Here is a 24653-nt window from a genome sequence, read left to right on the forward strand (position 1 = left end):
AAGGAATGTATTCGGTTTTATTTAATAATACACCAGGCACGAGCAGAAAGCAACATCAATTTACCAGCAGAGGTCCCCCATTGCATGCACATCAAATACCAAAAAGAACCTGTAGGGAAATGAATACTTAAAACCTACCCCTGTAATTATTTACAAAACTATGCACAAGAACACACATGAAATAAATAGTTGAAAGGACAAAACAAATATCTACAGAACTTAAGAGCAGAAGTAATATGTTAATTATGTTTTCCTTTGACGAAGTCAAGCAATCACACCTAGAAAGGCCACGTTACCTGCGAAGGTCTGTTGCACTTGATGATGAAGCATCGTGGAACTCCTATTGAACATAACGTGTGCAAACCCTGCATATCTAGAACGAGTATGGTGCATTAATGATGATCTTTAAAAAAGGTTTCCTGTTTGATCCAAATGTAACACAGAGTTCATATTATTTAAGTTCCACTGACACTGACGAGGAGTTACACAAGGACTGCTTTCATAAAATGTCACACTGAAATTTAATTTGGTGGAAAGGATGAGCAGGTACTCTCATGTTTAAATGTCACAAAGTGGTTAAAGGGACATTTGAACAAATATCTTTTTCCAAGAAACAACAAAATCACAAAACAAAATATATATAAACAAATGTAACTTTACAAATTCAAAAAAAAAAACTCTACAAGCCATGTTCTTAACAAAGACTTGGATGAGTTGAGTGCAAAATCTTTTTGTCTTTTTTCCAAAAATGTACTTGCTACTGTCATACACCTCCATAGTGCAACCCATGCAAGATACATCTTTATCATGTCCGACTTTTTATTCCTCCAATAAAAAAATGCAGTGACAGCGCCTGCAATCCTAATTCCTTTCCTCTTCAAAGGACTTGACCACACAACTATCCAGTGGTTATAACGAGCTCAGGGGTCTACCCAGAATCCCTGGGTACGAAGTCAATCATTGAAAAGAAAAGTTTTTTAATTGCATATTTGAGTATTGTAAGCTAAATTGCACGACAATATGCATCCTATTTTGGAGATGAAGTGATGGTGCTACAATTGAACGTGGTGGTGCAGCACCGTTTAAAAAATAAACATACACCAGATATGTAAAATGTGGCCAGGTTGTCCTTTATGAGTTCCCCTTTATGGAACCACACAGTCACCACAAGTTTCTATCACTCATATTGAAAATATATCTGACGTTACGTTTGCATAATTTAGGAAAGCTTCATGACGTTTTTTCCCCCCAAAGAAGTGAAGCTTTCATTAACAGACCTGTGACTCCACTCAAAACTTTCTAATTTAAACGCACACATGATTTCTGTGAGGAAAGTAGATCACAACCATTCTAGGTATGACCATCCAAGCATTCCTCCACACTCAGGAATCCCCATCCAAGACTGATCATTGACGACAGTTATGGGGTTAACGTATGGGGGCGTAGAGGTTTCAAGTCTCTGGTTGGCTGTCTGAGCATCTTCCCCAACCTGTCCAGGTCGTCCACGGCCCTCGTCTTATGTGCCCGCCTCAGGTGTTTCGACAGGAATGACAGCAGCGGCTCTTAAACTGGGGCAGCGGACAAAGCTCCAGCTGTCGAACCTTCTCGCAGTACCTCGTGCTGTCTCGACACTCTCCTGCTGGAGTACACGGACGTCACAGTTTACTACACATACTCACTTTAAGCATCTCTACAAGATAGAAAATAAATTAAGTATCTAGCAATGCAGATTCAAGATACCAACTTCTGAATCTTCCATCGTTCAAATACAGCGGAGGTTAGTGGAATTTCACAAGTGCTTTTCAAAGCACTCGTGAAATTTCAAATAACGTCAGAAAGTCCTCACATAGATAATATCTCGAATGTAAACTTCTTTTATAGGGAATGTCAGTGTGTGTACCAATACGCCAAATTCCTTTCACTGGTTTTGTATTAAGGTGCCAGCTAAAAGTTTAGAAACCGGTGCTTCCAAACCTCAGCACATGAAACCGAAACGCTGTGCACGATGGGCCGGACCCATGAATGGACTGGAATGTGCCACGATGGAGCTTTTGCACAAATTATCCTGACAATAACGTTTATCATCGTGTTAGCAAATTTTAGTTCCAATTGAAGTTATTCGTCCATTAGTTCGTTTAGGAGCAGACCTCAGAATCATGCCATCAATGTGCTCATTACATAGGCTGGGACTGACAGTAAGCAGCTAGTACTGTACCTCTAAAATTGATCAGAGGAAATTGAACCATCAAAATTTGCAGTGATACCATATTGAATATGCCATAGGTACATAAACAAAATCCAGGATCATTTATCATGTAGATTCGATCCCAATTAAGAAACCACTTGTCTCCATTTTGCCATCAGCGCTTCTTTTTTTTCTCACCTTTGCCACAGGACAAAATATTGCATCGTTGCCAGCTGGCAGGGCGAGGCCTCCACGTGCAGTGATGTTCACGTGTGGCCTTTCCAGTTTGATGGTGCGCGCAGGTCACCTGGCGTGACTGGAACCCGTGGCGTCCGCAGGTGGCAGTGCACTGCGTCCACGGCCCGACACGCCAGTGAAGGGCACAGGCCTCTGTGGAGCAATTCCTCAGGGAACTGGGCCTACGAAATACAAACACCAGAGTATTTCTGACAACGTTTTGACCCTTTTTCTCCACGCGAGTGTCTTTTTCACTGACACATGAGGCATCGGTGTACATCGACATCATGTATCAACTGTTGATATGCAGTACATTCATTTGATGACATCCATATTTACCTGTGGAGTCCACTGCACATCCTGTAGGGGACTTTGGTGGCATTTGTGTGTTGACAGTAAACATGCCGTTGCTGTGTGGCCAAACTGGGACCAACGCATTGACCGTGACACTAAAAGAGGAATTACAAAGCAAGTTCAGCTTTTAGTTAGAAAATACTTCCCTGCTAGTACCAACTGAACACTCCTGTGGTTTTGGCATATTCAAGCTCACTGAGAGTGAAACCATGTCCCATAATAAAAATATTTAATCTCTTTTTAAAATGGGAACTCATTTTCAAAAATATTATGCAAGACTGGGAAATTCTCATAATACACAGAAAAAGGGGAATTCCCAAACTACAACAAATATGTGGTTTCTAACAGATAAGGAAGGATTATCAGGGTGCTTTCCCCTTCAATAGTTTGGAAAACAAACACTAAAAAGTGCCAGTTATTCTGCAGTCTTCAACTGTTTAACTACCTTATACTTAACCGACACAAAAGCTTGTGAGGTCGATTTTGTTTTGCCCAAATAAACAGCCTGGACACGGTCCATGTAGACGTGTCGAGATGTGTTTGTGTGGTCAATGTAAGAAGACTCACTGCTCCCCAGTGGGTAGTGGCCCATCTGGCACAGGGCAGTAGGTTGCATAGCCTGGTGTCAGAGGGTCTTCTCCCTGTGCCAAGGCAGTGCTTGCCCTCCGCCTCTCTTGACCGGCCCTCAGCACCCTTCATGCAGCGGACCCTCCTGGTCTGGGACCCACCTCCGCAATTGGCTGAGCATGGAGACCAAGGATCCATTCGCCACCTAATCCAAAAACCACAGAGGAAAAGGGGACAATCATTTCTAAAGTATTAATCATTCTGGGCCCAGAAGTACTCGGCACTAAAGTTTCTCCGTGTTGAGTCCTGGATGCAGACATGACACAGCACTTTAGGATAATGGAACATTTGAGTGAATCCCATGTAGAATTTGTGGCAACTGATCTTATTTAACATGACAAGCATGTAGTAGGAGCAAGATACCTGAGGGGGCAGGCTTGTCCATGGCACACCTCGACCGACTGACTGCTGTTATTCCTCTCGGAACAAATAGGGCCATTTGCTCCCATACCATTACCTTGGAGACAGTTTCTCCCTTTGCCACCTGAAAAACAAAACAAACCAATATTATTGTGGTCTTGGATATTGCAGAGAGCAGAATCTGTACTGTATATTCCTGATAATAGTAACAGTGTCCTCTCTGTTAATGTGTGAGGTTTTCACACTTCAGATAAAAAGAGATTAAAATACAGAGTTAAAAGGTGCATGAGGTAAGAAACATCCCACAGATCCCATTATCATGAGGGTCATTATTCTCAGGCGTGAAGTTGATGATGTTGCGTGCGCCTGTTTTCTCAGCCAGTCTGTCCACGGCTAATCTTGCATACTACTGGAACCATGAGCCTGATGTTCTTTGGGATCATGTATGACTTGAACAGGCGGCAACCTCCGGTTCTGATGAGTAAAGCAATGCGGAAGTGTCTTAAAACTTGCATTCTCTCTGCTGACCAGCAGGCGGCAACTCCTCTGATTGCAAAAAGAGCTTAATTGTACGGAAGTCTATGAGAAAATGAGCCTACTTCTCACTTGATTTATAACTTGTTTACATCGTAAACATGAGTTTTTGGTCTCAATCGCCAGTTTCAAGTCAAAACAGCATGATGTTCATTGAGTAAATTATGGTCCCATTTCGAGTAAAAAAGAACCTTAAAGCAGAGTATGCTTTAGGGCGGGCTTACTGTGATTGACAGGTCGCTGCTGCTACCAGAGCTGTACACGGCGACTCTACGCCACTAGAGCCTTCAAAGGGTCAGTCAGCAAACTCCTGTGGGAAATGCTGACTTGAGCATCTGCAGATTCATTTCCTACCTGTTATGTTACGATCCACAAAAGTTATGCATGATACGAGATGCATAAATCCCTGTACTCTAGTTCGGGGACTCTCCTAGTTCGGAAATAATACTCTACTTTCCAAGAATTATATTTTCAAGTTCAATTTCCCTGTAAAGGCATTCACAGTATTTGCGGTTGCATTAAGATTTCTCTAGTGCATCTATTAGACACGAACTTAAACTGAGTGTGAATTAAAAATATGACAAAATGCAGTTTGGACATTTTTCAGCACCTTTAAGCCCCTTTATCCCCCGTCTAGATTAGGCGAATGGGGTGCAGCCACTTAATCTTCCTTGAAACGTTGCCTGGAACCTCTAATTGTTGTCGTATGGGGAGGAAAAGCGCCGGAGTGTCAGGAAACCCGGGAGTGGCGGTGCTTTGATGAGAATGCAGCGAGGTCACGACTGATCACGCTCAGAGGAGAAGAACGACAGCGGCGCTCGGAGACGACCCGAGTTGTGGCACGCTCCGGATATTCCCCATCAATGACTCAGCCAAATGAGCCACCAGGGTATGTAAAGGCTTACTATACATCTGTGTCTATGGTGAACTGGACTACGTGAGAGCATATTAGGACAAACTCAATTTGACATGAGGTGAACACAGACTCTAATCTTTGTATCGTCATACTGTACAGATGAGAGTGCAATCGATTTTCTCATTTAACTCTCAACAAGAAAGCAAATTAACGTATTTCCCAAAATGTTGAAGTTAAATTGAGAACAATATTTAGATCAAAGCTGCTATTTCTCTACTTCTTAACCCTGAAGGAAAGTTCTAGATGTCTTGTGCTTCGTTTTATTTTCATGTATGATATTTTCAAAACCTTGGGACCATAACTTAAAAATAAAGTTGTGAGTGTTTGGACAAATCTCATTCACACAACTGAACATTTATCCAAACATTCAACAAGATGCTGCCTTTTTGGATCTTACCTGTACTCTGCAGCCAAGATGAAAGAGATGTAGATCCGAGACGGTTCCTGGCGGTGCATGTATACAGACCCTCATCCACCTTGCTTGGATACTGGATCCTCAGTGAGCCGGTGGACAACAGGCTTACTCTGCCAACACAAAGACAACGCAACCACTGAGTCAGCTACGTTGACACAACAAAACCTGCAGTTTTGTTCAAGCCTTTTGCACAGAAGATCACATTAAAGGGTCGTTCTTACCTGCTGTTGTAATGCAACTCTTTTCTATTCCTTGTCCATGTCAGGGATGGTTCAGGGTTCCCCAGTGCCTCGCACCTCAGCTCCAAACTAGCAACGGCTTTCTGCAGCAAAACTGGCACTCCCACATGAACTATCATTTCAGATGACGGGACCACTCCAGCCTTTCTGGGGCGTTGGATTATCACCAGGCTTCTTGGCCTGGACGTGTGGGCTTTGATGTTTGGATTATAAAGGAGGGGCCCTTGCGTGGAGGATTCCGCACTTTCCGGGGGATAAAGCGTGGACTCGTTGGTTTCGCCTCGTGTCATAGTGAGGTCACTGAGCAACTGCACGATGAGCTGTTCCCCCAATGGCCCTCCGAGGCCTTCCGAGAGGCTTGGCATGATCTCATCTAGCCTGTGGGTATCGGCGATAAGTACGAGCAGGCTTGAAAGTTCTGAGCTTGCTCTGTCATCCTCCAGGGTCGACCTGTTCTTTTCACTGGAGTGTATTTTATCAGCAGTGTGTTTTTTACTTTGGAGAGAGCCTTTGAGTTCGAGCAAATGCTCAACAATGTTGTCATATTGGTTGAGCGAGATGGCGAGCTCCTGAAACCTCACCTCGGTTGAGGCCGCGTCTGACTGCCCAACCGTTTGTTGGCCACCTGCAAGGCGCCATGACTCTGGAACAGAGAGCTTCTGCTTGCTGCCAATGATCTGGAGGACAAAATGTTCTTGTGCCTGACCTGCGACACATGTGTATATACCGGCATCAGACGCACGAAGCTGCTGGATCTTTATGTATCCTGGTGATGTTACGGAGAGGTGTGGGAGGCCGACCAAAGGCCTTCCTTCCTTCAGCCATCGGATGTGGCCCTTACGGAAGAAGCGGGTTGGGCAGCGAAGGACCACAGTTGTCCAGGGGAGCAGGTAGGCATAGCCTCCCACTACCAACTGTAACTTTTTGCCCTTCCTCCACTGGATATACACTTTTCTCTGGGCCAGTATGCTGGGATTGGGCTTGACAGAGTCTGTGATCAAATGAACAAGTGAATGAGATAATTAGTCGGTGTTGTCCATACTTCTGTGCATTTGTCATTTTCAAGTAATTTCCATTGATACAACTTAGCTCCAAACAATAAATCAGTACAAATGGATCAAATAAAGCCAAACAGAGGGTCTCTTACTGTCACAGAGCCTGAGGGAGCATGGCCGGATTCTGGTGGGCCGGGCCATCGGGGAACAATTCTCCGGGTCTACGGTCCAATGTCCCCTGTCCTCCCCTTGTTTTCTGCAGACTACCTGTAGTCTCTGTATTCCATTTCCACAAGTCACTGAACACTGGGCAAATGAATGATATTATAAGATATGAAGATGAACAGACCCTTTATAATGTGCATATGGCATTACATTTTGATTTTCAAAACTTTAAAAAGGTAGTTTGGTGCCGACCTGGGACCAGTCAGTTGTCACCCATTGAGGAGGGCACTCTCGCTTGGCACAGGGCTGCTGGTTTGCAGGGCTCTTGGAAGGGCAAAAGGTGTCCGGCAGCTCCAGGATGCTGCCATCTGCCAACCGCTGTTTGCACAGGACCTGCCTCCTTTGAAATCCACCACCACAGCTCCGGGAGCACTACAAAAATACAGAGGCGCCAGGGTTTACATCAGCAATATGTGCGGGGCCAAGCGTTTATGCTGGTGAACTTCCTGAATGGGATCCTTTACCTGTCCCCAGTCACGTGTGTCCCACATAGGAGGGCAGTCAAAGCGGTTGCACGCTTGGACAGGGCGGGGCTTGGGGCTCTGACAGTCTTCATCCCTCAAAACCTCAGTACGGTTGCTGTCCCGAGAAGGCCGGTGAGTGCATGCCACGGTGCGGGTCATCAGACCAACCCCACAGGTAGCAGAGCATGAACTCCACTCCCCTGTTTCCCACCTGTAAATAAAATGTTCATCATCAAATTACTGTAAGTCATGGCCAACAATCTGCAACATTGACTTGAACCAGCTGGCTATCAGGTTACTTTCTTTATTGTGATTTTCACCTCTATTTGCTCGTTAACTACACACATGTAAGTTTTGAATATTAAAAGGAAAGGATCATAACTTAGCTTCCCGCCCCCCCCCCCCCCCCAACTCCTAACCTGAGTGCAGTCAGAAGGAGTTCAGTCAGAGTGCTTGATGTTTGTACTTGAGCCCATGAGAGGACACTCGTGCAGACTTATGAATGTGTAAATTCATCAAAGTAAAATTCATGAAAGTGAATACGAGTGGAAACGAAAAGGGTGATTCACGGGGTAAGATCCTGGCAAAGGAACATTAAATCTCCCACTGAATTGATTGATATTGGAGATATCCCGATGGCGTTACTTCTTCACATGCATCACGTGTACCAATATTCATTTAGTTGACCAACACAATTTCACACAGGGCAATAAATCCAACTTTTTCAAAGCACTTTTATTCCAATCTTGAAACTGCTGTGTCATGTGTCCAACTCATCGCTATACCTTTAAAAGCATCTTAAAGCTTTGGCTTTTGACCAAGATGGCAGCGATTTTACTTCTTGCTTGACAAATTATGTGATATTTTAAAAGCTATTCATATTTACTCAAGGGTCAAGGGACTGAGGGCGAATTGGAAATGAAGCTGGTTCCTGGACCGGTACTGTACTCAAAGCCAGATCCGCTGGCCGTTTCCCTTCCGAGGGAACAGTATCCAAAGAGCGTAGCTTAATATGGGAGGGTGAGGAGGCCTCAGGGAGGGAGTAAAGGGCCAAAGGAAACAAGTCCAATACAGCGTTTGTTGTGCCTGAAAACAAGACTCAAGGCCTGGAAAAACAGACAAGGGCAGGCTGCAAGCCTCTGGGTTTTCTGACAAGAGTGTGAGTGGTGGAACACCGACACTGCGCACGGTGTTAACTTTAAACGTGTGGCCTACCACAAAACCCACTCACCGTTTAGCCACGGTTTAGTAACATCAAACATCACGCCGTTATGCTGTTTGACCTTTCAGGCGTTTCATTTTGGTGAATTTTGTGTGCTCATTGTTTATCCACTCTATTCTAAATTGATGCCCACTGGATGATAGCTGGATAAAACGAGAAGAAACTGTAACACTTGGGACTAAAACTTGAAAAGTGTACTCTACATCTATTCATTCTTAAAACCTCATGCTGTGACAAAACAAAAGTAGAAGCTTTTTGTTAGGATAGCTTCTCAAAATAGTATGCTAACCACAGCAGCAGAGGCATCCTACATTTCTGAGCTAAAACAACCAGTGAAAAAAAAAAAAAACCTCTCCGAGGACAATTTCACATGTCAGCCATATTTTGTGCCTGATTGTGACCGGGTTCCACCAGCTGTCCCTCTGGCTTCATTTCCTGCTTTCGATTATACAACCCATCCATCTCCGTCGCTCTGCTTCAGTATCGCTTAAACCCAAGTGGCCTAAATTTGGATTTAATTGGCCCAAGTGATTTAAACTGAGACGGATAATGTCGTGGATTAGAAGGATTTGAATCGTTTTAAAACACAACCGGTGATTAATAGAGATGAATTGCTTCAACAAGTGCGATGTGTGTTTTTTTGATCGTCTGAAAGTTAAGCAGTTCCAGGTGTAGAAGCCAGGGGTGCATCACAGCGCTGGAAAATGACACATTAATGTCCCAACTCCCTTTATTGCATATTTTGCTGGGTTACAGTCTTGGCAGACGAATCAACAGCAGAGCCAGATTTCAGTCCTGTTTTTAATTCATATTTTCTTCTTGACTGCAGCCAAACCTATTTTTTCCCAAAACACAATTCCTCCTCATTTTCACAGCATCCATCAATCAAGCGTATTTGAATGTCCATGCACTAACTATTTGAAAACAATGTCTGAACGATAATGATGGACAGTAAGTCTGTGTTTTACCATACCTGGGTGGGCAGGGCTGAGTTTTGCAGTCCTGCAGGAGTTGCGGGGGCCGGCTGGAGCTCACACACAGGCTCTGGTCCGCTGCCTCCCTGGTCTGCTTGTTCAGGCAGATGACCACAGCCTCCTGCACACCTGGGATTAGGCGGCAACAAGCAATCACAAGGGATGTTGAAAGAACAATGAAAGAACCACCTGATGTGCAGGGTTCGATCAGAAGTGCTTTTATATTTTAATATAATCGCTGTACCATATCTTCTTAAAAAGAATGCCCAAAAAGGGTTCGCGAACACATCATGTTCTTGTTCGGCATCGCTTACATATTGATGCTGAAAGCAAGCAAAACGAGCATCAAAACAGAACAGCTGGCTGCTTAACTTTTAATTCAGGGTGTGATGTCAGGTCACGTTGAAAGCAACGTAACATAAATCACTGAGTCTGCTCCGAACATTGGGGACAATAACAGTGAAGCAGGCACTGCAAATGCCACAGCGGTGTGATGGTCCACAGGAGCGCAGCCCTCAGGGTGTGTATGTGACATCTGATCCCACTCTGTAATCATCGCCGAATGGGAGTTTGTTTGGGTTTGGGTGAGCGTACACACACACACACACACAGACTTTCACAAAAGCCTACGCCCATGTGCAGAAATGAAGTTACACTTGCACACTTTAGACGTTAACACGCAGGCTTAGATGTGGAGGTGGGGAGATTAAAGTGGGGATCAACGAATGTTGGCTGGATGTTTGGGAAAGATATCTCTGTCTGGCACGGTACACACTGAGAGTCGGTGACGTATGACCTTTAGAGTTAAAACCGCCCATTATCATAAAATACTATAGAACTTACTTCCACTTCAAAGCACATACTGGCATGGCTTCTGTCATCCACTGACATAAGGTCACCACTGCCGAGACATTTCTGTTTAATGCAGCGACTGGGACAAACTCAGTGACACTGACGGAGTGTGGTTTGCCTTCAGGATCTACACTAACTGTAAGCGATATCATTTATTTTCTGTATTTATACATTAAATATCATTGTTAGCGTTTAGCTCAAGGCACCACTGTGCCTTAGTACAGACTCACAGAGCTGCTCGTATGTTATAGACTGTTAATCTCGTTTGCATTCCCGTCATTTCTTATACTACATATTTACTCTCTCATATTACAAAGGGCAATTATGATCCATACCTCCACCACAACTCTCTGAGCACTCCGTCAACCCCTCATACTCCCAGTCGTGCAGTTCCTCTCTTTCGGGTGTCTCCCCCTTCCCCCCCTCCTCCTCCTCCTCCTCCTCCTCCTTTGCGCTTTCTTTTCCTTGGCCCAAAACACCAGAGCAGGGAGTGCGGTAGCATGGCTGACTCGTGGCATGCTTCACCCTCTCACACTCGTCATCCGGCAGGTCAGCAACCGTTTGTGAGAAGGAGAGCAAGACCTGGCACTTGACCCGCCGTCGCTGGGTCCCGGCGCCGCACGTCCTGCTGCAGGCCTGCCAGGGACCAGGGATGAAGCTGGAGAAGAGAGGCAACGGGTTTGAGAAAACATTAACGGGATGATTATTCCCACACAAAAAAACAGATGAACAAAATGCTGTTTATTCCGTTAGTTTGCGTCACATGCCTACGCAAGACGGCATGGAAAGGCATTTACATTTTGGATTGAAAAGGACTGTTTCCAAACCAGCAGTGGCGACTTGAAAGTATTAAAATAGAAAGTCACAGGTTTATTGTGCATTCCTCCTCTTTACAGATTTTTGTCATTTACTGCTACATTCATAAACCCACAGAGTATTTATGAAATCCTGTCCCGCTGTGGTGAATTGTACAGCTGTGAAGCATTAGGATCAGTCGTTCTTGGATAAACGGCTTTCATGCTCATCCTTCTTCATCCCAAAGAATGGATCAGAGAAGGAAATACTTGTAGATCATTGGCGTTCATGAATTGCCTGAAGGCCATTCAAGGCTGGATGTGAGTTCGAGCCCAGAAACTGAACCGTCACCTCTCCGTGGCTCTGGGAGAGTTTCAAGACATAATAAAACTGGAAAGTGTGAGACAGAGAGATGTTTGAATCCCTCTTGATCTTCGGGGTTCGCCAAAATAAAAAGCGTAGTTCTGATGATTCAGCGATGTTAAGATAAAATTTGAAAGATCATAGACCCTGTACCATTTCGTCCTTGTGTTCATATGCAGCAGTGGGAGTATTCTCATCGTGGAATATGCTGATATAAAGACCATGGTGCACCTCCTTTGCAAACAGTTCAGCACCTGTTCTCTGGGCTAGTAATACCAGCATACATTATCGTGCACATGTGTCTCCGAGAGGTATCTATGAACACGGCAGCCTGCACCAATGAGCAGCATTCTTCCTTGGCTAAGCAGTCTGACCACAACACAAGAGCACCCTGCTGTTTTATAAGATGCCTCAATGAAGAGCTCATAACTACAGCTCTGTATGGCTGCTCAAGGACTCGTTGGGTTTTGGACAAATGAATCACCGGCAGTTCGACCTTGGAACAAAGTCAACAAGCGAACCCACAGAAATGTTCATCTTAATGAGTTGGTAAAGTGCATCTGTTCAAAAACAGTCCTGATTTCATTCACGGACGGAAACATCACATTTTTTCTGATATCCGCCAAAAGCCCCACACTAAATCATATCAATTCAATTTGCATCAATGGAAATATCTTCTTTACTCATGGTGGCGGTAAGGTGAAAAAGATGAAGCTCTTTCGGCCAAGCTGTGGAACATATAGGTTTAATCTCTCACGAAGTTGCACAGCGGTTGGCTCAGGGCAGGCATAAGTTCTGGCAATGGAGGTGCAATAAGTCTAAACACAGGAATTTCCCTCTCTTTCCGTTCACATCCGTAACCTGGCCCCATATGGTAGGCAGATATTGTTGTTGGCGAGTGAATGACTGCATATTATACACAGATATTTATGTGCTTTTGGAGGAAAGGCGTGTTTTTTTTGGGGTTTTTTTCAACAGAGCAAAGTCATATGCTTTGGCATTTGACTCTCTCTCTCCCTCCCACTTTCTCGCTCCAAAGATAAGTCACAGTAACAGATGTTTTGAACTGGCTAACATGGTCGCTAATACAAGTCATGCGGGACACTGGGTAGAGTCCAAACATTGTCCACCTTCAGAGGACAGCCTTTATTCGTCAATTGATGTGGGACGAGAACATCTGGAACATCTGAGGCTTGCTGAGGTAATGCTGGTAGGCGGTGACTGAACGGTTCACTGGCTTTCCAAAACGCTCATACGGCATACATGACTTAGATCTGATGATACACACCTTCACTGGAGCAAAGCGGCAAACGTCGAACTTTTACTCATCTTGACAAAAGCGTCCTGCCATTGGCATACCCAGGTGTACAAAGAGACATGCACTCAACCAGGTGCATATTTTTGAAAAGTGCCAGGGGAAGAAAATGGGGGGCTTACAGCAGTACATTTTGACTTGTAAACGGCCATTGACATGAACACGACCACAAGGCTCTGTGGTGGTTTCATGGCAGCACCAGGAGCCTGTCTGCTTAAACTCTGGGTTGTGAAAAACTGTTGTTGAAACTATGCATCTGGGATCTCACTTTTGCTTCTCTATCCCTGCAGATTGACAGTAATTAATGTCCAACAGATATCCTTTTTTTTTGTGGGCATGCATGCACATGTGGGTGCATAGTACTCACGTTGGTTCCTCAGTAACGCTGATCTCCTCCTCCAGCTCTATGGCCTGCTTATGCCACACAGGTTTTGCCTCAACTGGGAGCGTATCTGAAGAGAAATCCCCATCAAAGGTTGAGCATCACAAGAGGAAGTTTACTGAAGAAATAAGTAAGTTTGACCAAAAAAGGCAACAATCTAGACCCACCTATGGACTTATAACAGGGCACGGTCACCAGGCACTCCTCTTTGATGTGGGGTTTGGTAGTGGGGTTACAACCTCCAGCATGGAGTCCTCTGTGATCGATGCATAACACCACCCTGTAGCGCAGACCCTGACCACAGGTCACCGTGCACTGGTGGTGACAGGACAGTTCAGGAGATATAGTCTATGAATCACTGAATAAATGTTCACGAGTGTTAAGTCGGACTCCTACGGTTACATCTCTTTGCTTGTGTTTGACAGAAAGCCCTTGACTCAAGGAAAGTAAAGAAAGAGACCTTTCCAAAATCCATAAAGCTCTCTGCTCAGGAGTGAACTTTGTGTATCCGCTGCCAAAACAAGCATTTAAAAGGCAAGTTCACAAGGAAGAATGTACTAGGTAAACAGCATCCCGGGGTTTCAGAGGGCCACAAATTTGACTCCTTGCGCCTCTGCTTGTGCCTCGATAACTGGCGAGGCTGAAAAAAATCCCGTGGAGGAAGTTCTCTGGGATATTTATGGTTAATGTAACAGCAACTCTGCCAAATAAGTAAGCTAACCAGGAGTGTTAGACGATCCAGAAGCACCACGCCGATAAGACGGATGTTTTTGGCAAAGAAAGAGTTTTCAGAATACGTGCTGTTGACTTTGGGGTTTTAATGAAAGCCTTGTTTATTTTTGGATGGTGTGTTGAAGGGCTCGGGGTGGTGAAGGACACTCAAGTTGAGGTCAGCGGTGCTACTCAGAGTCACACAGTGAGGTTGTGTTTGAACTTAAGCAGTTGCAAGTGTTCCTGTCACGTTAGAAAAAGCTGACGGATACCCGAAGAGACGAGACAATCACAGGTCTGGTTGTCCGGTGACCTTTGAATTCCCTTTTCTTGGCCATATATTTGCTGTGTGAAAATAATAATCGATGACAAGAATTCATAAATACTCGAAAGATAAATGTCCAAAAGACAGAATTTAAAAAAGGGCACCTACGGGGGACCACTCCTGTGCCAGCCAGGTGGGGCAGTCGAAGGTGCTGCAGGGCTGCAGGATAGCCGTCTTGGGGGAGTAGAGACACTTCCACTCCTCAGCGGTGGTGATGACACCCTGCATATCTTCCTCCACGCAGGATACTGAGCGACTCTGGATGCCCCCGCCGCAGGAGGTGGAGCAGGCGGTCCACGGACTGCTCTCCCATCTGACATCAGAAGAGCTCAGTCAGGAAGTCACTCATGGGGACTGGTAAACGTTAGAATTTGTGTTGATGTGTTTCACCTCACAGTTGTGAATACATACCGAGGCAGGGGTTGGTACAGGTCATACGGCATAATTTGCTTGTAGCCGTCACTAAACGGGAGAATCGATGATGGAAATGAGGATGTTGAATTATACAAGCTGCTGTTGACTTCTTGTGAACACGGAGTTCAAATTGTTTCGTTGCTTTTAAAGAGGTTTGTCTCTCACCTGGCCAGGCAGGGCTCCATGTTGCACTCCTGGAGTTTGGGTTTAGGTTTGACGTTCTCTGGGTAATAATGGCAGTACTGATCCACAACCACCCGGCTACTCCTGAGGTCAAAGCACTCTGCTGAGGTGAGCTGGTACCCTACAGACAAAAGAAAAGTCAGTGTATCACAGCTTTCTTGGTACTTAGTCCACAACGTGAGCAGTGAACCTCCATGCTCACCTCCACCACACGTGACGGAGCAAGGGAAGAAGTCGGTCTCTCTCCAGCGGTGGATGATGGGCTGGTAGTAGATGTACTGGACCACGCTGTCTGCTCCACTGGCAAACTGCACCTACGGAAACAGTGTTCACGGTTTGACCACGAAAGCTTTTTACAACTGTGCTCTTCAGCAGGGCTTTCATTTCATCACAATACGCCTGAAGGAGGATGAACGCAACCAAAATGAGTTGAACGAATCGTTTCACATTTTGTGAAATGCACTAAAGTGTCATTGTGTGTTTCTACTGGGTGAGGAAATAAAACATTTAACACGCAACTGCAATTTCTGGTTTATATGCATGTAGATAGTGTCATGTTTGGTGTGGGTTTGTGTCGGAGTCTTTCCGCCCCCTAGTGGCCAATGCAGCCTCCATATGCATCAAGAAAATAAAATCGACAGAAATTAGGCCATTCGCGTCACATGTTTCGTGTGTGTTTTGTTCAGGACATTTTATACAGCGTCCTAAATATTTCAGCAACATTTTTTCTTCTGACGTCATGCTTCTCAACCATATTGAAAGAAATTGCCCAAAGCCAGATTATACCGTCAGCACATATTCGTCGAACTCCGCTGCCGCTCATTCACATGTTTACAGTGGTCTGGAAACTTTTTATTGTGATTTTCCATTCGTCCAAATTTTTTCCAGCGCTGCGATATGAATTGGCCGTTTGCCTCGTAACAGATTCGAAAATGATGCATTTATAGCCTCTCAGATTTCTGTCTCCTGAATTCCCATTTATTGTCCGATCGTGACTTGTGTGTTTATGAGGGGGGAAGTTTTCACAGGCGTTTCCCTATCCGCGGCCTGTATCGTTTTTAATATCCACTCACTGGCCCTGGTCTGAGAATGTAAGTGTGTGCGTGTGTGTAACGCCTACACACACACACACACACACAAAACGTATGCTCCACTACTGTATTTATGAAGTGAATTGATGTTGTGTTATGATTCTTCTTGAAGGACCGACATTCCACCATCAATCAAATACAAGTTTCAGAAATTTAAGCTGAGGGAAACTGAAGAGTCAGGTGATAAATTACACTGCACAAAGTAAACTGAATGAAAATATTGAGTGGAGCAGCTTTAAGTCACTTGAATCGATGTTGCTATACTCTTACTTTGACTGTGAAGTCGGCTCCAAGGGGCCCGATGATTCTCAGGACCTCCTTATCCGAAAGTTTCTGGTAGTCCAAGGTGGTGTTCTCCAGGTGGTACTGCCCTGATTTATCCAAGATCAGGTCATCTCTAATCCCTTGCAGAGTCTTACTCTCCACGTCTAAAGAAGAAATAAAGCAGATAGCTAGAGCACAATGGACACATCAGTCCCAATATCGATAGATAGGTGTAGTATTCACAAAATCTGTCTATGGTAAATGACAGTCCGAATTTCTTGTCTACATTTTTCATCATTATCGTGTCGCGCGGGATGAAATATTAAATAAAAGAACATGCGATCAAAATGGCGAGAGGCTTAAAGGATGACTTTCATTTATCACAGACCCGCCGTCAGATCTAGATCCATAAAGAACGTGGACTGGCTGCTGCGTTTGCAGTCAAACAGACTCTCTTTGGCACCGCGACAGGGTATAAGGTAGGTTTTTAAGCACGCTTTTCCACTGTTTGACCTCACTGGTGTTCGCTGGCCCAACAGGGTCAGCGAAGGAAATCTAAACAAAAAGAACGGGGGAAACGCGGGAACAAGCAGTAACCAGCAGCAGCCATCGTGTGCGGACAGATGGTTACAATTTAAATGCACCGTGGCCAAAAAGAACGGGGGAAAAATTTCATGAAATATTCGTCCATTCAGAAAAAGAACCTCTTTCGGCCTGGCTCGGGAAACAATCTGTCAACTAAAACGTGGAGCAAAGGATAGGTAAAGGGAGATGGACCATTTTATTATCGATTTGATCCAGTAGGGAGTTTGATGCCAGTACTTTTACATCAGTGATATTTGCTGGAAGCCTTAAACCTTCTCAGAGCCAGGGCAGAGGGGAGACATCACTACCTCCTCTGTTGATTCTGCCCTGAGCTACTTTTATCGCCAGTATTTATGAGAGGGCCTAAAATATAATATATTTTAGAATAAAAGGTTAATTTTAGTTTGTTATTTGGGTGAGATATTCATTACAAAAGGTCAAGCAAGTATAACACATATAATGAAAAAGTAATATTCTTGTTGAATCACAAGTCTTTAAAACACAACATGACCTGCAGTAAAACTCCCAGAGCACATTCAGAATACTTGTGTTTAATGTGCAGGTATTTGGGAATAAAAAACACTGCCAAATATAAATATCATGTACAACTGTTTGGGATGGAAGGGCATCCTAGACCTACCAGGACTTACACAAGTGATCCGGGCCTTTCAGGACTAGACGTACATGACGACTCTTATAGGGGACGGCAACAACTGTGTCCTCAGCTTCCGAGAGACAGATGGAGAGACGGAAGACAAAGAGAGGAAAATAGCATACAGTATCGATCAATACTTATAGGAATGCAATAAAGTCATTGACATTGTTTTTGCCTCAGTCAATAAAACACAATACAGTAATTCAAATTTATATTAATTCAAATAATATTGCAAATTTATTTGAACAGAAGAATCACATTACTCCAGTGATTTTAGCGTTGCACTGCCATCAAGTCAGGGGACTTGCGAGTCTCTCTGATGATGTATTAAAAAAAAACTGATGACATCACTGTTACTTTATCAGGGATTTTTCTCTTCAGACTTGACAACATTACTGTATTCAATTTAAACAAACTAGATCGAAATGGAATGAACATTTACTTTTTCCTGAAGCATGCTGGGATTTGTAGTGTCCCCGCACCAGTCTGCAAGATGAGCCATCTCCATTGCAGACACCGCAGTTGTCCTCCTTTGCTGCGCTCCCCAACTCATGATCACATCCTACAATCTACAATACACAGACAAATACATGAACATCAACATTCCCCCAGCATTGTACAGCAACCGGATTTCAAATTTCCAGCTTTAAAATGAACTCAAATTAAGATGCTCTGCAAAAAAAAAATGAAAGGAAAAAAGAAATTGTAAAAGAAATTGTACTCATGTTGGTTTCTTTAGACCTTTAAAATTGAGTTTATTTAACAGGTTAAGAAAATGTATTCCTTCATACCAAGTAAATGTTATAATAAATTGATCCAAGCAAACCTCTGGGTTCTTCCAGATTCATACCAGATCTATTGTTTTGTATTTCTAAGATAGCATGACGCATCCCCTGGGAGTTTTTCCAAAAATGTTCCCCAGTGTTTTTTGTCAAACATTATCTGCAACCATCCTCTAGTTGATTGATGGAGTTTTCCGCGATTTCTGTCGGTAAGACGAAACCAAAACCGCAGTGTGATTCTAAGCATGGCAAGAGAGTCAATTCAAATCCTTGCGTGTCTTTAAAGACACACAACGCCTCGGGACGTAATTTCATTCAAGCGGAAAAAAAATGCATTGTAAAGTATTTCCTGGACTGTCAGTCAAAGGCCCCCCAATCTCAAATATTACTCTCAATGGGACTTCATTTGTAAAGCAGATGGCATATGACGTTGTAACTCAATCTTCCATAGGTTTTTTGGATTATTTACTTTTTGGATCTTGAATCCAAATACACTGTAATGTATGTAACATGTGAGCCAGTAAATATATCGTTGTGTTTTGTCGATTATTAAACAAAATATATTCTAATTTAGAAAGAAATTCGCTTTTACGGGCGTATATGGTCGAGATTTTCTATGATTTTCTCAATTCGGAGATTGGAAGTCACCAATTCCTTCACTGGCGCTTACAGTTTTGGGCAAAATAAGTGTTTTGTATTCTATACGTGTATCCATTTGTATTCTATATTCAACTGGATACATCCAAAGAATCATATCTGCAAAAGCCTGATGTTTTATGACACTTCATATGCATAGCATATTTGTTCTTGAGTTCTCCAAAGCTGCATTCAGTTTAATCTCAGCATGAGGCTGTTCTCAACACACTGGCATGAGACTGCAATCTGGAGGACACGTATTCCAGATTCCCTTAATAACAACTAATCGAAATCACATTTATTGGTTTCTGAGAAGTCTGTCTTGGGACCCCAAAAGTTGTGTAAATGTCCCTCACTGAAATCTGAGTAAGTTACTTCTCTATTCTAAGTCGATAATATTTTGAGTCGACGGGTCTATATTTGGCTTCATGTGATCGATAAATTATAAGAAATAAACAATAAAGCTCTCGAATTCTTCCTCCTACCTGGCAGACTCCGCTGATACACATGTCCAAGGACTCGGTGTAACAGCGCGTCCCGTCCAGCACCTTGGGCGCCAGCTCCATCACAAGGCCCGAGCCCTTGGCTTTGCACTTGAGAGCGCAGGGGTTGTCCGGGTCATTGTACACAGGCAGCCACTCGTGGTACTGACCCTGGTATCGCACGTCCGCATGAGCTGAACACTGCTGGGCACGGAAATCACCTGCGTCTGGAGGGCAATCCTGAGGGTCAGACAAAATATTTTGCCATATTTCTACAATTAATGCGAGGCACAGCACTATTGTAAATGGATGTGGTGGAAGGATCGTTGTTGCTGAAACTCAACATTGTGATCATCATATTAAATTACAGCTGAACTAGTTTAATGACCCCACTTGCTCTGTAACAATAGGATCCTAAATCACCACATTCCACCTCTTACCATAAACATGAAATCATATTTGCACAGTTCCACCACACGGAATTCTCAATCACAACTTGCTCAGTTTAATTCAATTGGAAAAAACACATGACAGCTCTACTGATATCCATTACATAAAGATGAGCTCGCTGACACTTACCACATTACTGCATGTGCGATATTTGATATTCTGCCCTTCGCAGGTCCTGTGGAAGGATTAAAAATGAACATGTGGGTGAGGTAGTAAATGATAAAAACAAACCACAATGCACACCAATAATCGTTGCCCAACGCAGCTGGTATTCCAACCGTTGACTGATCGTTTTTTGGGAATTGCAGAGCAGTGATTGTGACAGTGATGAAATCACACAATGTGACGACACGTAAATGCAAAGCGAGTTATCTGATCACAGATCAAACTACAATGACGAAGAAGTAGGTTTGGTTACTGTAATGAAGCCATTCTTCTTTTGGATAAAACAGGGGGAAATTAAAACTTCATGAAATGGAGGGGGAAAAAGATGAATGGGGAAAAAATAATACCAACAATAACTCTCATTTGTCTTTGCGATCGGTCTTTAAACAAACCATTGCTTTATAAACCAGCAGTCCTGCACATGCATTAGTAAAGCAGACACAGTAGGGCCCTCCGAGCTGCGTCTGCTGAACAGATTGAAGCAGTTTGAATCAAGACTCTCTGCATGACAGTCTGCAGTGTCTTCGCCCCAAATTATAGAGCTAACCACTTATTGAAAATTAGGATTCCTTTGTGCTTTGATGCTGAGGTATGATAAACTATTGATGGTGACTATGATAGGGCAATTATTCAATACCCCAGCGGGAGCTAATCAAAGGATATTCTTTTGAGTTTGGGGAACTTCAGAGGAATTCCAGTGTCATCGGCCCTTAGCTAATCTGGAATCATGATTGGAGGCAACGTCGCAGAGTTTGGACTCACGGATGAACGAGGGCTCGAGGATTTTTAACAATATTATTCCAGCGAGCCGAGGGAGTGGATGTGAAGTGAGTGGCATGGCAAGAACATTAGACCCTGTGACGTACCCAGACAGTCCCTTCTGCCAAGCCAAACAGGTCATAGGGCTTGGACCCAAACAAGAGACGTTCAAAGACCGAGAGTTGAGAGACAGGTACCAAAGATCTGGATCAGTGGGACGAGCTATATATAAACTTTAACGTTAAAAAAAAAGAGGCAAAAGGAATTAAATGAACCTCCATTTTCATTTCCTCTCGACTTTGGAAGCTACAAAGTGGAGGCTAAGCAGAAGGAGGGCTGGGGCTACACATTCATCATGGCGTCATCATAGGTTGGGGAAAAACGACTCGAGCACACAACACATAACTCACAGGCTATGACCCTGCTCTGTACTGCCAAGTATGCACAAAAGACACAAAGACAGTACAGAGAGTTTGCTCATCACCTAAAACGACCATGTGGCATGCCAATGACATCCTCAGACAACAAAGGAACTCAAATCTGTTGTAACCATGAAAAATCTGAAAATATTGGATATGCAGTGACATTCGCTTGGCTCATAATGCCCATATATATGTCATCAACTCTTCTCGTTAGATTGAAAGTAATTGCAACCAGCGGTCCATAACCTTTGCCATAAGATTGATACACTCGAGGCGAGCGGGCACATGAAAATGTGGAGATGGTAATGGCTGAAATATGCTTTTATACTGTGAGCTCTGCTCTTGATCAATTTAGGACATTGAGAGCAGTCAGGCCATCAAAGAAAGGTAACATGAAGTTGAGAAAGATGAAGCCACAGCAGAAAAGGGGTCTACTTCTTTCCTTCGTCAGTCAGTCAGTCCAACGTTTTAGTCCGCAGCGAGATGTCTCGGCGACTATTAACCCAGATTTTATTGAAATTTGGATGATATGACCATGGTTCCCAGAGGATTAATCCTATGGGCTTCAACGATCCTCTGAACTTTCATCTAGCACCACCAGCACATCAAAGTTTGAACTTATCCACTAGATGGATTGGAACAAAATTTCATACGTAAATTCCCGCATCCCAGATGACGTATCCGAGTGAAGAACTGACTCACTGGAGCCGAAATACATCAAGAAGTAATTCGATGGAATGACAATTGGAACACACATGGCCCCCTCTGAATTTCGAAATGTAAAATGATTTTGGATTCTGCAAACACAGATTGTTGTTGCTGGTTCTAACATGGGTTCAGTCTCACTGTAGAGAAGCTCGCTGTTTTTAGCACTGCACAGAGGGTGGTCCCCCATTCTGTGACGTAGGAGACGTAATCAAGGTGCCAGGCCAAAGTTAATTAGAGCAACTTAATTAGCCATTGCCTTGGAGAAAAAAAAATCAGTTTTAAAGATAGACTTTAAACACAGCTGTGGCATGGCTTTGGTGAAACACCAAAATGCCACAGTCATTTAATGCCACAGCCTATAATTTCAGCTAATCAGTGACCCAATTAAGAGTAAAAACATCCTTATCAGCAGTGAGAAGTTATTTGCAACTCCACTTAACTTGTCCCTTGTCCCTAGGACTGCTTATCTTTATTCGCTTATCAATGGGGTTCATGACTTTTTCAATTGTTCAAAATAAAGTCAAGGCTGGCCTCTTTTTATAAAAAATAAATAACAAAAAAAAAAACTCAGACGTTTCTGCCAACCACGAGCCTCATAAAAAACAATTGAGCGGCGCTTTCTCTTTCCCGCGACACTCAATCCATATGTCCACACATGCTTCAAAATGCTGTTGTTGATAATGGAGCTTGTGATCAAGTGAAGGGACTAATGAGGGGCGGGCGATCTGTGTTTCGTCTGTACTCTCCATGTGCCCTTTTGGGACATTGTCTAACTCCTGTGCGTTTCTGCATTAGCAGCAGGTCCCTACTTGTGTGTGAGCGTGTGCACGTGTGTTTAAAGGTCAGGGAGTTGGAGTGGTTTGGAGGGTGTTACAGGCCCGTTTCCAGCCTCTCTTTCCAAAGAGTCACACACACACACACACACACACACAAGGGGCCTTGTGTTGTGCTTTTTAATGGCGCCGTTTGATCTGCCACCCGGTTCCCGGCTCCTGCTCTGTCATTCCCACGCAACAGCAGGCTGAGGTGGGACGGAGAGTCCTGCCATTTCCTCAAGAAGCCCATACGTTACTGCCACCGCCAAAGGACGTACGAGTTTGTAAACATACCCGCCAGGACTTACATGAGCATGCATCTCTACACACACACACACACACACACACTGCCTACAACCCAAATGGAGCTCAAACCCCAAACACCTCTTAACACGTCAATTGCTTTTACAGTCAGTAGCATTCTGGGGTGTGCCTGACCACAAAATTCTGGGCAAGCCGAGAGTAATGCCTGCTGCTGATATCGTTAAATGAACTCCTCAAAAAGCCGTTGACCTCAATGTTTACAGTGCAGCACATGGGGGGTCTGGCACTTTGAGTTTGAGGTTTCGACGGCCTGAAGCTTTTTAGCCTGGCTTCCCAGCACTGGTGCAGACAGAGTCATGGTTATTCAGAGCACATCTCCATTGTGACCTCAGGTATGATCGGCCCTGTTTTGTCAGTGTGTCTTTGGACAGATTGTAATGTTTTTTATGAACTCGCTGGCTGCTCCTGGAGCGCCCCCCCCCCCCCCCCCCCTGAAGCCCCATACAGTGAAACAGAGGTGACTTTGGCTCACTGGCTACCTTGAGTGAGAGGAGCAATGCATTCGGGGAACTGTAAAATAGAGGAATGCAGTGAAGTCACCCTGCAGTTATTTCCCAGTCTATAAATGTGACAGCATTGCTGTGGAAAACATACCCTCTCGTTCGGTCTTTCTCCTTTTTTTTTCTCTCTCTCTCTCTCTCGTTCCTCAAATCCATTTGTAATTGACCACTTTGCCCAGTACACTTGGCTTCGAGCTTTAATCTTGAAGCCCACAGGGTTAGCTTGAAGCCTAACCAACCGGGCGACTTTGGCAACAGGATGAAAGGGCCGAGAGGTCCAAAGTGCAAGTTCCAGGTTCGTCCCGAGACTTAAGCCGAGATGATGAGCAGTGGGAATCCAACCAATGTGGGTTCATTGCTTGCAGAGCCCAAAGTCCATCACAGAAAACACTTATTGAAAGTGACATGTATCGATTGTTATGCTTACATTCGTTAAGCGACGTTACAAAAAATCGGAACCCTATTGTCACGGATGAATTCATGATTCAGGCACTTATGGCCGTCTAGACAGTTTTAGAGAGGTGGATGGGCAAGTGATCTCAGGTGACCCCTCAGGGCGGTTTCACATTCACATGTATTTTGAGCACTTCCATTCCAGCCCATGGGAATGGAGCGATTGGTGAGATTTACTCACACTATTAGGGATTACCCCCCCCCCCCCCCCCGCCCTCCTGCTCCCCACTCTTGAATCTTAAAGCCATGATATGGCACTTTAATGGAAACCAGTCCAACCCCAGTCAGGACTTTGCTCTTTAAAAGATGCGATTACCTCGGATAGTGTTTGAACACACGCTGACAAATATTACATCGCATCATTCTTTGAGTTCTGCAGTCGTAAATTTCAATGTATTTCGTGTGTCTCTGGTTCTAATAATAGCAATTCGTGGAAGACAATTCTAAATTTTACCAGTAAAAAAAAGGAATCACT

The 24653-nt window shown here is 44.0% G+C and overlaps 1 protein-coding gene across 2 annotated transcripts in view; it reads right to left on the bottom strand.

The window, feature by feature from the left end:
- The window catches only part of adamtsl3 (ADAMTS-like 3), a 28141-nt gene continuing 3488 nt past the window's right edge, over window positions 1–24653 (bottom strand). Inside the window, exons 3-25 of one of the 2 annotated variants that reach the window (XM_079295304.1) lie at window positions 20162–20207; window positions 19586–19822; window positions 18125–18251; window positions 17678–17752; window positions 16449–16606; window positions 15290–15401; window positions 15070–15208; window positions 14902–14952; window positions 14599–14803; window positions 13622–13769; window positions 13440–13524; window positions 10935–11257; window positions 9747–9876; window positions 7552–7762; window positions 7280–7459; window positions 7015–7168; window positions 5850–6858; window positions 5611–5738; window positions 3767–3887; window positions 3344–3548; window positions 2762–2871; window positions 2384–2604; window positions 1–1636 (exon numbers count right to left, since the gene is read on the bottom strand). In XM_079295304.1, the coding sequence (XP_079151430.1) occupies window positions 1530–1636; window positions 2384–2604; window positions 2762–2871; window positions 3344–3548; window positions 3767–3887; window positions 5611–5738; window positions 5850–6858; window positions 7015–7168; window positions 7280–7459; window positions 7552–7762; window positions 9747–9876; window positions 10935–11257; window positions 13440–13524; window positions 13622–13769; window positions 14599–14803; window positions 14902–14952; window positions 15070–15208; window positions 15290–15401; window positions 16449–16606; window positions 17678–17752; window positions 18125–18251; window positions 19586–19822; window positions 20162–20207 (4282 nt within the window). In that variant the 3' untranslated portion in view covers window positions 1–1529. Of the gene's footprint in view, window positions 1640–2383; window positions 2605–2761; window positions 2872–3343; window positions 3549–3766; window positions 3888–5610; window positions 5739–5849; window positions 6859–7014; window positions 7169–7279; window positions 7460–7551; window positions 7763–9746; window positions 9877–10934; window positions 11258–13439; window positions 13525–13621; window positions 13770–14598; window positions 14804–14901; window positions 14953–15069; window positions 15209–15289; window positions 15402–16448; window positions 16607–17677; window positions 17753–18124; window positions 18252–19585; window positions 19823–20161; window positions 20208–24653 lie in introns of both variants that reach the window. The other variant, XM_079295303.1, reaches the window with a different exon arrangement.

This window comes from Melanostigma gelatinosum, assembly GCF_949748355.1.
Source record: "Melanostigma gelatinosum genome assembly, chromosome: 23".
Lineage (NCBI taxonomy): Eukaryota > Metazoa > Chordata > Actinopteri > Perciformes > Zoarcidae > Melanostigma > Melanostigma gelatinosum.